The sequence below is a fragment of the Talpa europaea genome, assembly GCF_964194135.1.
Source record: "Talpa europaea genome assembly, chromosome: 16".
Taxonomy (NCBI): Eukaryota; Metazoa; Chordata; class Mammalia; order Eulipotyphla; family Talpidae; genus Talpa; species Talpa europaea.
The window spans coordinates 42048211-42065481 of NC_140084.1; the positions used below are offsets into that span (position 1 = coordinate 42048211).

At 54.2% G+C, this 17271-nt stretch overlaps 1 protein-coding gene across 3 annotated transcripts; it reads right to left on the reverse strand.

Moving 5' to 3' along the window:
- Nucleotides 1-320: 320 nt before the first annotated feature.
- On the reverse strand, nucleotides 321-12886 carry LOC311186419 (uncharacterized protein C19orf47; the record flags this gene model as incomplete). Of its 3 annotated transcripts, XM_084257434.1 has the most annotated exons (9): nucleotides 321-527; nucleotides 1183-1531; nucleotides 2807-2877; nucleotides 4563-4712; nucleotides 6977-7114; nucleotides 8587-8668; nucleotides 10258-10372; nucleotides 10472-10559; nucleotides 12844-12862. In XM_084257434.1, the coding sequence occupies 9 exons, from the start codon at nucleotides 12860-12862 to the stop codon at nucleotides 430-432; spliced, it is 1110 nt and encodes a 369-aa protein (XP_084113560.1). The 3 variants fall into 3 exon arrangements, with proteins under 3 accessions (XP_084113560.1, XP_084113561.1, XP_084113562.1); XM_084257435.1 differs by lacking the exon at nucleotides 321-527 and having other exon boundaries at nucleotides 1037-1531; nucleotides 4563-4715; nucleotides 8590-8668; nucleotides 12844-12886; XM_084257436.1 differs by lacking the exon at nucleotides 321-527 and having other exon boundaries at nucleotides 1037-1531; nucleotides 12844-12865.
- Nucleotides 12887-17271: the final 4385 nt, after the last annotated feature.

The following is a 17271-nucleotide window of genomic DNA, read 5'->3' on the forward strand; positions in this document are numbered from 1 at the left end:
ATCTAAGGAGGGCGGGCAGGGGCCAGAACCCCTGCAGCTTTCTGGGGAAAGGGAGGCCTGCCGGCAGGGTGACCATGATCGTGACTCCCTTGGACTTGCGGGTTGCAGAAAAGATATGGCCCACATGTGTGCAGGGTGCTGGACACCAGAGCCAGAGCCAGCCTCTTGGTGGATCCCCACCCACGCTGTGCTCTGTGTGAAAAGCAACCCCGTGACTCACCCTGAAGGAGGGCAGGGAAACGGTTTGAAAGTCACAAAAATATATTAAAACAGCGGTCTTCTCTCTCGGCGCTGGTCTCCCATCCCCGTGCCCCGGCCCACCACCTGCCACCAAATTTCAGAGAAAAAGATGCCCGGGGCAGGAAAACGGAGGTGCCCAGGAGCAGCCCAGGGTCTGGGGAGGTCCCTGCAGCCTGGGAGTGAGGGCAGCTAACAGTCTTTACAGGTTTGACGCCACCGTCGACGAGGGGGCCGCTGGGAGGCTGGAGGTACAGGAGGGTCAGGCAGGACGCAGCGGACAGTCGGGCCTTGCCACCGGGACAGAAAACAGAAGAGAAATGAACAGAGTGAAGAGAGGCAGAGACAGAGAAATTAAAGTGGGGGAGGGGAGGATCTTGGGAAGTTGGCAGGGCAAGGGATAAAGGAGCCCCTCCGGGCCACACCGACTCTGGGGCCAGGGACTGAGAAGTTGGGGTTCCAGGCAGCAGGTGCTGCTGAGAGGAGGAAGGGGAATGTGGGAGAGGAGAGGGGGCTTGGCACTTGGGAGAGGTAGAGAGTCCTGCCCAGGCCACAGTCAGAGAAGAGAGCGCAGAGGATGGAGAGGAGGGACAGTCCCAGGGCGGCCAGGCCGGGCCACAGTGACCACCTCAGACTCAGTGGAACTGGGTGAGGCCCCAAGAGCTCAGGCCCAGCCTGAATGCCCGAGGGAGACGAGCAGCATCATCCAGAAGCTTGCAGAGGGGTGGGCACGCCCTCGCTGACACCCCTAATGCAGCCAGGAGCCTGGGAGGAGCCTGTGCCCCTCCCACCCTGTGGGCTAGAAGGTCCTGCGGCCCAGTCTTTTGAACACACTCACAGTGCCCGCGTGGTCCATCTGGGCACCAAGGCTCTCACTCGAGCCACTGCCCCGGGGCCCCACCAGAGTCCTCTTAATGGTGACCTTGACTTCGGCTGAGGACTTACTCTTGGTGCTCGTGACCTGGCTGTCCTGGGCCTCGGGCACAAGGGCAGCCTTGCCCAGTCTCTGGATGATGCTGACTTTGGACAGGGACTCTGGCTTCCTCTCTAGTCCAGGACGTGGGGAAAGCGCCAGGCGCCGTAGGGTTGGGGCAGTGGCTGTAGCTGCTGAGCTTGTGGCCTTGGCTTTGACAGTCAGTGCCGGCTGGGGACTGGCCTTCGCTGGACCCCGGCTGAGTTTCTTCAGGACCCCGGCGTACTGCAGGACAGAGCTGCTGCTGTCATTGTCGCTGTCCCAAGCCAGATCCTCATCCATCTCTGGAGTGGCCCCCAGGCGGCTGAAGACTCCCGTGGGCTGTGGAAATCAAGAGATAGGACAAGTGAGTCACGAAGCCACTCAACACACATTCACAGGGAGGTAAGCCTCTGCACCTGGTCTCAGGAAGCTCACAGTTGGGAGGAACACCCTAGAGAATGGCGAGTGCCTAAAGGGGAAGTCCCGCCCGGAGGAGCACTGGCATGGCCTGGTGTGCGGGGTGCTGCTGGGGACAAAGGGTGACTGGCACAGGCCGGCCCGACCCTCACAGGACTCATAGTCCAGTGGGAAAAAGGGACGTGGATCAGAAACAACACTAATAATTCTCTAATTTTGCATCTCTAGAGAGGGGAGAGCAGGAGACAGGGAAACCCTAATGTTGAACCCAGGCCCTTGAGGGTGAATCCAGCGGCGTGAGCTAAGCTAAGTCGCCAAGGCAGCAGTGAGAATCAGACTCACAAGCCCTGGCTAGGTCCAGCTCCTCATGGAGCTCTTCAAGTCACAAGAGCTTGAGTGTTTTTATCATGCTCAAAAGGTCTTAGGAAGTGAGAAAAGGCCAGGGTGGGCGAGCTTGGCGAGCACGGGGCTGAGAGGCAGAGGCGCTGCTGGAGAGCTTCACCTGAGTTAACCAAGGAGCCATGGAAACAGTGCATTCCACGCACCAGACTCGCCGCACCACGAGGCACAGCTCACTTAATCCTCGTGACCAGCCTGAGAGGTGGGTACCATACAGATGAGGAAACTGAGGCACGATGGGCTGAGGTCTTTTGCCAAGGCTATGCAGCCAGACTGTGGCAGGGCCAGAGTCACACCTGGGGGAGGGCCGCATCCAGAGCAGGGCAGGGAAGCCTCCAGAGGCCTGTGGTGGGAGGCTGGCCTGCCCTATGGGAGAGGGGCTTAGGGGTTCATGGAGACCAATTAAGAGGCTACTGCCATCCCCAGCCAGGGAGGAGAGAAAGCTGCAGGCAGAAGGTGCCATCAGACTGGTGGCTGCCTGAAATGTGGTCAATGGACTCTCCTGAGACCAGGTCTGGGACAGCACCTTTAGGGGAAGATGCTGAGGCCAGTTGGGGACACGGTGATGGGAAAGGTCTGAGGGTGGCATCCAGGAGCCTGCTAGACCCTTGGGGCTAGAAATCAGGAAAGGTCAGGGCAGCAGACAGGGATGCCGCCAGTACAAAGAAGGGAAACTGAGCCTGGAAAGATGGGTGGGATGGGTGGGGGGCATGAGGGGTGAAAGGGTGGGAAGTCAGGAACACCACCCATGGAAGACAAGCACCGAGAGCCTGAGTGGCGCCCTCATTTCCAACTCACTTTATGCCCCGTCGTCGTGTCTGCCTTGGTCTCGGCGCCGAGGCGGTCAAACACGGACGTCCTGTGGAGACCTGGGGAGGGAGAAAGATGTCAGTCAGCACCTGCGGAGGCCTCACCGGGCACTGAGTGGGCACCAGGAGGGACGACACACCCAGGCCGGCACCAGTCAGCTCAGGAACAGGCAGGTACCGGCTTGGGGGAGGCAGGTTTTGAGTTGACCTTGACCCATGTGCTTCCAGTCGGTGTCAAATGCACAAAGGATCAACTAAAATCAACACTTCAGTTCCTTGCCCCTTAGCACAAGTGCATGACTGGTGTGGAAGCACTCTTAGTCCCGACTTTCTGGGGCCATGGGCTTCTGAGAGAATCTGATGAACAGTAATGACTCCACGTCCTAAATGACAGTCCAGACAGGGACGTCTGCATAGCTTCGGGGCAGAGACGGAGTCCCCGGCCTCACAGACTTGTTCTCTCCTTCCCAGCCAGAGCCTCTCCCGCAACCACACTTGGCAGGTCCTCGGTCAGGCCAGGCAGCAGTGAGCTCCAGCCCCCTCCTTGCACTTACTGAAGCGGAGGGGCTGAAGCAGCGCTGCACATCACGTGCCCATTCAATCCAGATGTGGGTTAGGCCAGAAAGAATCACCCAGAGCCTTGGAACAAACGAGGCCCCCACGATCAACCCAAGTTCCACTGAGTGAATGAGATGACGGCAGCCTGACGGGAGACGGTCCGGACTCCAAAATGAAATGGGTCAGCAAAAGCTGTTTCAACTGACGGTCTTCCAGAAGCCATCGCACCATTTTCCACGGAACCAAGAAACACTTCCCCTTTGAATGCATGAGATCACGTTGGTGTATTGTGTGGGGGTTCACAATGATTGATACAAGTCTGAAACTTGGGGAGGAAAAAAACCCAAATAGCCAGTAGTAGCAGAACGTGTACTAAATGATAATATGAAAACACTATGGGAGCATTAGACAGTGTGTCGAGGAAGGCAGATCCACACACACTAATGTGAAAAGATCTCAATAAAGGGGCCTCCCCGGTGGCACAGCGGTTGAGCGCTGGGTTGCGAAGCTGCCCGCGGCCTCTGCGGCGCCGGTTCAATCCCCGGCTGCTCCCCGGCCACCGGAGGAGGGTCCCGCATGGCGCGCAGACCTCTCCTGCCGCCCGCTGCTCCCCTCAGCAGTGTACTTTGGTCCTTCTGCCTGCTCTGCTCCCCGCTCTGGCTCTGGTGAATTCTCTCACCCTCCCGTGCTTCTGACTGTACCCAGTGCTTGTATAAACAAAACAAAAAAACAAACTAACAAATAAATAAATAAAACATGCCTCTATAAAAAAAAAAAAAAAGATCTCAATAAAGAAGTCACAGAACAGGGCCTCCCCGGTGGCCCAGTGGTTGAGCGCTGGGTTGCGAAGCTGCCCGCAGCCTCTGCAGCGCCAGTTCGATCCCCGGCCACCAGGTGAGGGTCCCACATGGTGCACAGACCTCTCCTGCCGCCCGCTGCTCCCCTCACCATGATTCCCTCTCCCTGGCCCTTAGGGACGAGGCATGAGCTGAGGGACTGGGGAACCCCGCGATGCTAAGGATAGGTCGAGAGGACAGAGACGGTGATGTGTCCCCTCCTCTGTAGCCATCATGGCTGCCCCCTTGGTGTAAGACCCTGGACCCGCCAAGCACCCAAGGAACCGAGCCTGCCCGAGGCACCAGGCAGGGAAAAGGGGCATGCAGGGTGTGCCCCCATGATGCAGGTACCTTTGGCCGCCTGCTGCTGCTCCAGGATCTTGCGGGTCCGGGGGGTGGTGCCTTTGGGCATGTTGATGATATATTTCCCTTCCATCTCAGCAGTGACCCGGCGCCGCTTGGCGGGGACAGCCAGGCTCTCCTCCTCCCGGCGGGCGAGGGCTGCTAGAGGGAGGAGGCGAGGGTGAGCACTTTCTGGGGTGGCCCATCCTCCGGGGGGCTGCACGCCCAGCAAAGTGCACACCTGTGCTCCTCTATTTCCATGCACTCCCTTGACTGGAACCCCGTATCTTCCCAATCACCCCAACCCCACTGACTCTAAACCACTGAGAAACAGGCGGGATGGGGCACAGAAGGTGCTCAGAAACCCCAGGCAGCAGCTGGTCTCCCCCAGGCAGGCTCACCATCCTGCCCTGCTGGACCCCCTCTGACATGGGCCATGGAGGTTCCAGAGCTCCTGCCAGGCAGGGTTTCAGGGGTGTGCTCACTTTTTAAAAACTGATCTTGGGCCTCCTCTGGTGGCGCAGCAGTTGAGCGCTAGACTGCGAAGCTGCCCGCAGCCTCTGTAGCGCCGGTTTGATCCCTGGCCACCCGCGAGGGTCCCACATGGTGTGCAGACCTCTCCTGCCTCACCCCCTGCTCCTCTCAGCAGTGTATTTCGTCAGTCTGCCTGTTCTGTTCCCCGCTCTGGCTCTGGTGAATTCTCTCACCCTCCCGCACATCTGACTGTACCCAGTGCTTGTATAAATAAATAAATAAATCTTTAAAAAAAAAAAAAAAAAAAAACCCAAAACTGATCAAGCTGTATACTTAGAATTTTTGTGCATGGTGATTAAGTAAATTCTACCTCAGTTTTCTAAAAAAGAATCTACTGTACTGTGTCAAGCAGTAAGAAAGCAGTCTCTCCCAGCTCACTCCCTTTTAAAGTACTTGTAGGAACTAATTTTAACTTTCTTGTTTGCGGGTGACAAGTCAAAAGGTGACAAACAAACACAGCATAAAAGGCGTGCCTGCCATCGAAGCCACTGGGCGCCAGGGGCCTTGTGTCAGAATGGTGAAGCCCCTCCCGAGGCATGTTTCCAAGATCACTGTTGTGGGGATGATTCCAACCAAGGCAGGAGAGCACAGTGGACAGAAGGGCTTAGAGCCTGAAGGCCAAAGTCCCAGTCTCAACATTGAAGCTGAGGCCTAGAGGCCAGCCATGGGGAAGAGTGCTTTGAAAGAAGGGCACAAAGGGTCAAGACCCCGTGCTGGGAAGGAGGCTGGAGGGGAGCTGAGCTGTAAGAAAGGAGAAGATGCCCAAACGAATCCTAGGCAGGGCCCTGTCAGGTCACATGGGAAGACCGGATTTCACTACCACAACAATGGGAAGTCCTGGAGAGTCACAGAAGGGTCTGAGGGGATCAGATTAAAGCTTTTAAAGTCTCCCTATGCTGCTACAAAGGTAGTTTCTTTACCTCTGACCCCAGGCAGCAAGCACAGGGCCCAGCACCAGTGCAGGGCTCAGCAACAATCTGTTAAAAAAAGACTGAGGGGCCTCCCTGGTGGCGCAAGGGGTTAAGCACCGCACTATGAAGCAATCCTCAGCCTCTGCAGCAAGAGTTCGATCCCCGGCTGGCCAGGGAGCAACACACATGGCAAAGCAGACCTCTCCTGTCTCACCCGCTGCTCCCTTCAACAGTGTGTTTCAGTCAATCTGCCTGTTCTGCTCCCCACTCTGTCTCTGGTGAATCCTCTCACCCTCCCGCATCTCTGGCCTGTACCCCAGCTCTAGTGTGCATAAATAAATAAATAGTTTTTAATAAATAAATAAAAAAGACTGAACCGGGCCTCCCTGGTGGTGCAAGGGGTTAAGCACCACACTATGAAGCAATCCACAGCCTCTGCAATATGAGTTCGATCCCCGGCCAGCCAGGAAGCAACCCACATGGCACAGCAAACCTCCCCTGTCTCGCCCGCTGCTCCCCTCAGCAGTGTATTTCAGTCAGTCTGCCTGTTCTGTTCCCCACTCTGTCTCTGGTGAGTCCTCTCACCCCCTGCATCTCTGGCCTGTACCCCAGCTCTTGTAGGCATAAATAAATCAATCTTTGAGGAAAAAAAAAAAGACTGAGCCACCAGGAGTCAACAACATCGCAGTGTGCACTTAAAACTCTGCTAAGAGGGTAGCTCTCATGTCAAGTGTTCTTACCACAACAAAGTAAAACAGAGACTGAACCAAGCACAAACTGAGAACCGCGGGGCTCAAGTGCTTCCCGCTGTCCCACGAGGGCCCACCAGCCCTGCCCTACAGATGTGGAAAGATGCCTGCATGCAGGATGTGCTTGGCACTTTGGACATCTTGGGGCCACGGGACCATGACCCCCAAATACCGTCTGCCAACCTACATTCACCTTCACTGCCTCCCACCTCCTGACTGGGTCCCTCACCGGCAGCCTTGGCGCTCTTCGCTGCCATCTTGTTGGACACGGTGACCGAGATCTTGGAGGTGCTGGTATCCGGCCGCCTTGGGGGAGTCCCGGGTGGGGAGTCGCGGTTCAGGCTGTTGGCAATCATTCGGGAAGCAGCTGCCAGGAGGAAATGGGGGAGAGTCCAGTTGGATGGGGCCAGGACGGAGTCCAGTTGGATGGGGCAAGCCTCAGGATGGAACAGGCAAGGGGAAACTACAGTTGCCCTGGGCTGCACCATCCTCATGTGGGGATGCTCGGAGTGGGGTAGGGTCCCTGCCCTGGGGACCTTTCCTGAGGTCCCGGACTAGACCAGTTCCTCTCACACCTCTCCCAGCAGTTACCAGTCCCGTGCCAAGCTCGTCCAGCCCCTCCAGCTCCACCTCAGCCAAGCTAGTCTCCAGCATCTTCCTCATACCTCCCCTCAGAGCACCAGCTGCTCTAACTGGGTGCAGTTCCCAGGTACCAAAGTGCTCCCTCTGTCTCTTCATTCAGGTCGCCTCTCATATGGCAACTCCCCAGAGAAAACTTCCCTGACCACCCCATCAAAAACAGCACTCAGTGGGCCTCCCTGGTGGCGCAAGGGTTAAGACGCAACCAAAAAGCAATCCACAGCCACTGCAGCATGAGTTCGATTCCCTGCCAGCCAGGGAGCAGCCCACATGGCGCAGCAGACCTCTCCTGACTCGCCCTGCTGCTCCCCTCAGCAGTGTACTTTGGTCACTCTGCCTGTTCTGTTCCCTACTCTGTCTCTGGTGAATTCTCTTACCACCCCCCACACCTCTGGCCATACCCCAGCTCTTGTATGCATAAATAAATAAACCTTTAGAAAAAAAAACAGCGCTCCATCAAACTCTACCCTCCTTCCCTATACTCACCTCCTTTTTCTTCACAGCCTCTCAGCCTGATACTGAATTACATTTACTGATGGATGTTCCCACAGCATTAAAGCTCAAGGGGGAGACACTGTCTATTCACTGTGCACCCCAGTGCCCACAAGGATTTCTGGTACCTCATAGATCCCTAATAAACAGCTACTGGAAAGACGAACCCAATCACCCAACCTCCGAACTAGACAGGTTCTATTGGAAACCATTTTTACAGACCAGGGAAACTGGGCGCCACGGAGGGGTCTAGTTGCAGCTGGGCTGGGGCAAGGGGGTGGTGACAGTCCTGGGCAGCCCCTGTCTCCTTGGAGCAGAGGAGGGATGTCCTAGGGTGCACAGTGGGGAGCACAGCACACAGGCCAGAGGGCCACTCTGCTGAGAAAATGCATGTGGGTTCGCTCCTGCAGGCAGGGGCTTCAGTGTTGTTGATCTATATCAAACAGGGCGTCTCGACACAGAAACATATAAGGTTCTCTACCAATCTGTTGATGAAAATGTGAGCAGAGGTTTTCAGGAAGAAGCTAACTTAGGGTTGGCAGGGACTTGCGAGAAAGAACTACCACAAGTGAAAATTGAATTTGCATATAGTCTTCCCTAAATGTAGCCTCAGATGACTTTGCTTCCACCTCTGTAATCTGCAGCCATGCCCCTCATTTACTGTTGGGGTATAGGAACAAAGACGAGGAGGTCTGAATACAGACTCACCACAGGAGGTGCCTCGACGAACCTCCCCTGGGAGGGGGCTGGGGCTGCAGGGCACCGACTCAGTGGCAGCTTTGCACATGTCCTGTAAAAAACAGGGGCCTCTGGGTTACCACGGGAACAGGGACATAGGCAGGGGATGAGGGGACCCAAACACCTAAATCACACTGGGGGGATCAGAGCCAGGGCTGCTAGAAAAAAGATTTCAGAACCTATCCCTTCTAAACATGAGAAAGCAGCAGATAAACCCAAACTGAGGAACATTCTACAAAGTACTTGTCAAGGTCATCAGGAACCTGGGAGGACTATGAAATCCAAAGAGACTAAGGAGACGTGATAAAAAAAGCAACATGGGGCCTCCCTGGTAGCGCAGGCGGTTGAGCGTCACACTGTGAAACTGTCTGCAGTTTCTGTAGTGCGAGAATTCCACATGGTGCGGCAGACCTCACCTATCTCGCCCGCTGCTCCCCTCAGCAGTGTATTTCAATCAGTCTGCCTGTTCTGTTCCCCGCTGTCTCTGGTGAATCCTCTCACCCTCCCGCACATCTGGCCTGTACCCCGGTTCTTGTATAAAAATTAAAAAAAAAAAAAAGAATATATGTGACTTATTTAAATAAAATAAATGCAACATGGATCCCAGGACAGAAAAAGGACATTAGTGGAAAAACTGATCAAATCAAGTAGCTTAGTTTACAACAGCGTCCTAAAGTTCATTTCTTAATTTTGAAGAGGTTGCCATTAGGGGGAGCCTGATGAGAGAGAAAGTCTCTGCACTACTGTTGAGGTCCTCCAGTAACCCGTAACTGTTCTCCAATTTACAGGTTTAAAGAAAACGTTCTGCTCAGTGACTTCTCTGTGAGAGAGCCCTCCTGTCCCGGGGGCCAGACAGAGGGAGACCTGGCCCTGGGATGGAGAAAGCCACTAAAAATGACAAGGAGGACCCAGGTCAAGTGGAGCGTCTGAGAGAACAGTTTGCAAGTTGCCTTCTTGGGCAACTGAGATGGGGAGGAAATGCGCTAAACGCTGCCCTTACCTGGGGAACTTTATAACGTGTAATAAGCTAACGTGTGAAGGACAGACACAAGGCCTTGTGTTTGCGACAAGTGCTTGCTGAGGGTTAGCTGTGCCCACAGGACAGGCATTCACTCCAGGCCTGGCGCTCGTGCCACACACGCTCTCAGACAGCAGGCTGCAGCTGCCCTCCATGGTGGGGGTGTGGAAAGCCTGGTTCAGTGAGACTCAGGGAGGTGAAATCACCAGTGTAAATAAAAGCAAAAGGACCAAGAATAGAAGTCACCACCTGGGTCCCACAGGCAAGCTCCTGTCCTGGGGATGGACAAGCGTCCTCGTAAAGCTATCACCAGGAGGTAAGAACTAGTAATAATAATCACGCCGAGTGCCTTTCTTGAGGCCCGACTGGTGACACTGCACTAGGGCATTATATATACAACCACCCTGCAAAGTAGGTGTGCCAATCTACAGCTGGAGAAAGGCTCAGAGAGGTCAGACAATATGCCCAACGGCACACAGCACAAGGAGGTCTCAGCCTCAGCATCCAGATCCGCCCATCTTTGCTTAAAAATTTCCTTTGCTTAAAAATAGTGGCTCTGCCACTATTCACCCCACTCCCGGCCCCCAAGTCCCAGGGCAGAGGGGCTGGGCATTTGTACCCACCTGGCGGTGCACCACCTTGGCATGCTTGAGGATGGCAATGATGTCACCAACCACAGTCACCCCCAGCTCATTCATGATCTCCTTGTTGAGGTCCAAGAGCATGCTCTTCTGGATTCTACGGGGGGGTGGGGGTTGGCGGTGAGGCCACAGTGGACCATGGTGAGCGGCCTTGACCCCAGCCACCTCTCCCCACCCTGACCCTCAGCCGCCTCACCTGTTATCTACAAACATCACGGCGTAATTGACAGCAGGTCCTGGAGGAATGCCGGCTTCCTTAAAAAACTGGATCCACTCGGAAGTGGCTGGGATATGGACAGAGCTTGTTATTCTCTTTACTTTCTTTAGTGAACAGCAGCGGCAAAACCACAATATGAAATACAAACCACTCAGCAGGCCCCTCAATGAGTGTTCTGTGGGGACGATGAGCTAAGCCCTCCCCATAACTCTGTGAGTTAAACAGCATCTAGACACCCCTCCTCCCCCACGCCGGCCTCCCTGGTGGTGCAGCTGGTTAAGTGCAGTTCTGTGAAGCTGTCCTCAGCCTCTGCAGCGCCGGTTCGATTCCCGGCTGGCCAGGGAGATTTCCACATGGCGCGGCAGACCTCTCCTGTCTCACCCGCTGTTCCCCTCAGCAGTATACTTCGTTCTGGATTCTACGTTCTGCCTGTTCTGCTCCCTGCTCTATGTCTGGTGAATTCTCTCACCCTCCCGCACCTCTAGCCTGTACCCCAGTGCTAGTATGAATAAATAAATCTTAAAAAAAAAAATAGGACACCCCCCCACTCTTTGCCGAGGAGGTGGAGAGAGGCTGTGCTGCTCTTCTCCCAACAACTCTGTCCTGCCCTGGAGCGTGACGTGCAGCATCCCTTCCTCATGCTTGGCCAATGACTGATTCTAGGGAGCTGGGACTCTGGGTTCTCTGCCCCGGTTCCCATCAGTGGACCCAGGTTGAGAGGTTTACAGGATCCGTAGGTGGACGGAAGCAGGGTCACAGAGCTGGCCCCTGAGCATCAGTAAGGCCCCTCCTTGCCCCAGGAGCAGCCCTGGAGAGAAACGTGGAGCTGGCGAGCACAAACTCAGAGCGAGTTCAAATCCTGACTCCACCATTCCTGGCTGAGGATATGGGGCAAGTCAAGGCCCTGAGTTTCAGTGTGCTCATTTGTAAATTTGGGATAATAGGTTCAAGAAGCATTTACTAAGCAGGAGGCCCAGGCCCAGTCCTATCCTAGGCACAAGGGATTTCACTGGGTGCAAGACAAAGCCCCTTCTCTCGTGGAGCTGACGTTCCTGTGATCATAGCGCCCACCTCCTCTGGTCACTGCTCAGCCTCACAAGAAGGTCCACACGAACAGCTTTAAAAGGGGCCTGGTCCAGGAGTCACCCTCAACCCACTGCAGTGATGACAATGATGATGCTGCCGCCACTCCTACACATGATGCCAAAGCCAAAACAAATGAGCCTCCCTGGTGGCATAGGGCTTACATCTCAGCACTATCACTGCAATGGCCTCAGTTCCATCCCTGGCCAGGGAGCTGACCCACTGGCGCAGCAGACCTCTTCTGTCCTGCCCGCTGCTCCCCTCAGCAGTGTATTTCAGTAGATCCACCGTTCTGCTCCCCACTCTGTCTCTGGTGAATCCTCTCACTGCCTGCATCTCTGGCCTACATCCCAGTTCTTCTGCACAAAATAAACAAATATAAATCTCAAAGCCAAGCCCAAGATGGTCGTTTATTTCATCTGGAGGAGGGAGGGGTTTGTGATGGGATGGAGGGGCTGGCGATATTCTATTTCTTCACCCGGATGGTTAGAGGGAGTCTGCTTAAAAGCCTCTTTTATGGAACCAGAATGTGTCCCCACAAATGTACACACAAGTAGCTAGATTTTTGTAAACACACCCATGCAGCCAGCGCCCAGATCAAGACACAAGGAATTTCCACAATGCCAAAAGCCCCTCCTATTCCCTTACTGGCCACTAATTCCTGTCCCCAGGAAAAGCCTTCCCGGTCCAACAGCACAGATAAGCTTTGCCTGTTTCTGCATTTCATTGATGTGGAAATCAAAGACATTCCATTCCAGATATCTGTTTTTCAATTGCTCATCCCCACACAAATACTTAAATGTACTTTTCTATATGTACAATAAATCTCAAAAAATAATTTAAAGCTGCCAGCTATCTCTGTGTTCTGGCAATCACAAAATAATGAGCTTCAGAGCGCCAAGAGAAATGTGAGCAAGCCATTAACATTTGCTAAGAACTATGCCCAAAAATTTATAGGCAATAATCGCCTTAATTCTTACATTCCAGGGTCTAATGACTGTTAACATCCCCATTTTATAGGTGAGAAAACCAAGGCTCTGGGAGGTCTGCGGGCCTTCACCTTCCTGGGTCTCTACAGCAAGACTGCGCTGTCAGGAGGCCAAGATACAGACAGGAGGCAGCAGGCCCTGCCCCCGCGTTCCCCAGCGCACAGCTGTTCCCGTCAGTGACCCTGCCTTCCCTCCCCCAGCCTGCCTCCCCCAACCAAGGCCATACCTCAGAAAGGGCAGTAGGGACAGGGAACCCCAGAGAGAAGGCCACAGACTCACCCATCGTCACTGAGACCATTGTCTCCCTTCCCCTGATGCTGCTCCCTGGATCCTGGAAGACAGAACGAGGGTAGAGGGCCCCTTTGTTGCCACCGGCCATGAGTGTATGTCCCTCTCCCGCTGCCCGTCTGTCTGCCTGCCAGAGGAGTTCCTGGGCTGGGGGCTCATAGCCCAGGAATAGCCTGGAGCAGCTGGCAGGAAGTCCACAAGGGACAGGGCTGCCGCCACACTGTCATTTCTGCCTGGGACAATGCCCAGGACGGCAAATGTCGACAGCTCCATTCCCGCACACCTCAAAAGGTCTGGCTGCAACAGGAGAGGGACCAAAAAAAAAAAAAAAAAGACACTCCCAGAGCAAGACTTTAACCATAAATACCCATTTATTCATCCATTCGAAATTGATTTACAGAGAATGAACTATGTGTGGGCACTGACTGAGGAACTAGGATACGGAGATGAATAAAAACACAGAGATTGGCATCTCAGTGGGGACGGAGAGACAGAGTAAACAAACAAAATGGCAAGATAATATGTCAGAAGGCCTTCAGTGTCACAGAGAAAGCATGGCCTGGGAAGGGGGCGCTGCAATTCTAAAAAGGGGGATCAGGAATATCCCTCTTAAATGACATTTGGGGGCCCGAAAGAGGTGGAGGAGCGAGCCATGCAGTCTTATAGAGGAGGCTGCTTCCAGGAGAAGGCCCGGCCAGCCCGGTGCCTGAGTCAGCAGCTCCTCCAGCGTGTCTGAGGGGTGGCGAGGGGCCGGTGGAGCCAACAGTGGAGGGAGCAAGGAGGAGGATGAGAGGAGCTGAGGGCAGAGAGGTGAGGCACCAAGCCATAGGGCGCTCAGAGAAGAAATGAAAAAGCAACCTTCACTTAGATGAGCAGATGTTAGAGAGGTGTTAAAAACATATTAGCCCCCGTGGAGACTTTCTCCTGGACATTAACAGCAGTCTTGAAAGGGAACTGAAGGAAGTAACTTTCTCACCCGATGACTCAGTGCTGTCTGTCTCCGGGTCAATTGTCCCACACGGCCCGGCCTGAACTTCCCCCTCAGCCTTCTCTCGCGTGAACCAGTCGTCTCCGCCGTGCCCTCTGCCTTCTTTCATCACCCTGCTCTCCTTCCCACACAAACCCTCTGTTCTGATGCTTCTCCCCAGCCCTCCTCCGCCTCGTCTCCAGGTGCAGAAGGCCTCCTGTGCAGCGCCTCTCTGTCCCCCATCACACACAACCTGTACCTCCCCATCTCCCGACTTGATAGTACAGTAGTACAGAGTCAAGGCTTCAGAAGTCGACTGCAGGGCTCAAGTCTGATTTTACAACTTACTTGCTGTGTGGCTTTGGCAAATTACTTCACCAGTCGGGCCTCAGTGTCCCCATCTGTAAATGGGGATAGTACATAACTTACCTTAGAGGACTGCCCCAGGGCTGAATGAATTCTAGGTGCATAGCACTTGAGACAGCACCTGGTGCACACTGAGTCCTCTACAAGTCTGGGCTATTTTTATCCTGCCCAGCCTTCCCTCTAAACCCTTGCCTCCCTGTTTCCACACAAAATGTCACCTGTACCTGGAATGCTGAACTGCTCCCAATGCCTGCTTAGCTCTGCTCCATTCTACTGGTTCCACCTGCTTTGGGAAGCTCTCCCCCAATCCCTGCCTCTTGCCTTGGCTAGGATCATCCTGCCTTCTCTGGGTCCCACTGCTTCCCTCATTGATGAACAAGATCACAGATATCACTCTTCCCTGGCTCTGCCTCCCCAAGATCCACGTTCCCTTCTGATTTTACCCCTAGATAAAAACACAAACAGCAACTCTCACAGAGCAGGGCCTGGAAAGGCTTTAGTAAGTTAGAACTTCAGCACCTCGCATACCAGGCACTAGCTAGGCAGCAGGACCAGAGCCAGGCAACATGCTCACACCTCACAACCTCCCCCAGAGTGAGGACTATTATTAGCCCCATTTTAATCAACAAAATAACTGACCTGTCAAGGTACAATCATTTGCCAAATGCCACATCTAGCAAGTTGTTTTACTGGGATTTAAGAACAAGTTCTCCCTGATTCCAAACGCCCATGCATTAGCTCCTGTTGAATGCTTACAAGCCAGGCACTGAGTATGTGTGTGTCTAGCTCACACTAGAGACTCCTCATGAGGATGGGGGGGAGGGAGAAGAGCAGGAGGAATATAAATGATTCCCATGTTACAGATCAGAGTGGCAAGTCCAAGGTCACATAGCACGTAACTGTAGGGCCAAAACTTGAACCCAAGGCTGTCCCAGGGCTGTGATTAACTCCAGTTGAAGCATTACCACAATCCAGGTGCTATGGTCAGCTGATGCTTACCAGGAGCCTTTAAGAAGTCTATAAGTGATGATATCCTCCCACTGTGGCTGCAGAAGTCTCTCCACCATTAAAAGTCCATCTCCAGCATAGACTTTCTGAGTGGTAAAAAGTATAACATTAATAACAGGAAAACAACAGCTCCCAAAACTCAAGTAATGACCACGCATCAGACTCCCGTTATATCCAGTCTCTTAAAGGCTTGGATCCAAATCCCAAGTGTGCCACATTCTAATCCTCACTCTGGGGTGAGCGGCTTAACCTGTCTGGATCTCATGTTCCTCAATTATAAAATGAAAAAGAGTTCTTATTTAACCCCTTTAAAGTGGTTAAAGGAATAAAATGATTTCATTAATCCCAAGCCCTAATAGCAATGCTTGGAAAGCGTTAAGTGCTAAGTGCATTAAATGAAAGAAATCTGCAGTGAACTAAGGAAAGGGGAGGTCAGTCACTGACTGTCATATGCAAAGTGTGAACAGGGAACAGAGTGTAAGATAACCTGATGGGGTCCATGGAATCTGGCAAGGAAGATCCCGGCTGCACAGTTATTCCCTCCTGAACTGGTGTTCTTTCTGTTACGGTCTACAACACTTAATGAACTGTTCTGCTACCATTACATTTCAGGTTGTTTTCCTCCTTCTCATGGTCAGCAAATGCTAAGTTCTTTATCAAGTTACCAACACAAAACTCTCCTTGTTAAAGCCACTGATTAAAGGAAAATGTACCAGCAGTCTCAAAGAAAAAGAAAAATCTAACTCTACAGGATTCAGAGACATTGGCAAAAAAGTGGCAGGACGCTGATTTGCCCAACCCCAGATTCCAAGTTTTTCCTATTGCTGTCCTTGAGTTTCCTCCCTCGCTCTAACTCTTTGGGATGCCCAACTATGCCAGTGACTCTCAGGGGCACTATTATTATAGTCCCCAACTCTTGAGCTCCTACTGAATAGTGTGCCAGGCCCTGTGCTAAGGGCTTGACAGGAACGTTTCATCAGCATCCTCACATGGACTCTGTGATACTGGGACTAACAGTCCTCATTGTATCAACGAGGAAAATGAAGTTCAGAGAGGTGAAGGCACAAGCCCACTGCCACACAGCGGGAACTTGAAATCTGTCAGCCTCCAAGTCCCACAATCTTTTACTCTCTCACATGCAGATCTTCCAAGCCAAGCGCAAACACCATCACCCATAACAACAGTATAGCAATGAAGCACTGGTGCGAAGGGCCGAGCTAGGGTCTCCGGCAGGCACGCGCCGTCTTCTCACTCCGACCCCCAAGGAGGATGCTAGACTCGCATTCTGATGCCCCATTCTACAGGGGAGGAAACTAAGGTTCAGAGAAAGAAGTAGCTCGTCCCGGGCGCGCAGAGGTGCCGGGACTGTGACTCCGGAACCCCGGACGCCCTCCAACCCCCACGGCATCCGGCCCCGTCCCACCAGCCCCGGCCCGCGCCTCACCTGGCCCCTCGGCCCGCGCCCACTCGCGCAGCCCGCCCGCCCTGCCGGCGGCGCCAACTGTCAGACCCTCCTCCCTGGCCGGGGGCCCGCCCCGGAAGTACCGCCCTCGCCACCGGAAGCAGGACCCCGCCCGCGGCCGCTCTAGTCCGCGGGTCCGCCACCACCGAGAGGGAGGCCGCCACCGTCACGTGACCCCCACCGCTCCCAGGCTCTTCCCTCCTCCCGCGCTAGCGAGGGGCGCGGCCAATGAGGGAGGCGCGTGCCGGCCCCGCCGCCCGCAGTTCCGCCCGAGTGCGCCGGCGCGGGGCTGGGTCCCGGAGCGGGAGCCGTCAGGTGCAGGTACTGTGCGGTCTGGGGGTGCGGCGCCCCCGCGGCCGTGTTTGTGTGGTCCTTCCGCCTGTAATGCATATCTTCCCTCGTGTCGTCCTCGGTCCCTTTGTGTCGCCAGCCCTCGTATGTCGCATCACACTCAACTAGTCATCGTCCTCCTTGTGTCGCCATCAACCCCCTTCGCTCGCTTTCCTTCTCGTCAAGCTCCCATTACCACCCTGTGTCGCTGTCACGCACACACACACCCCACTTTAAGTAGCCATTGTCTTCTTAGCTCCCTGCGCGCACCTCTTGTTGCCATTTC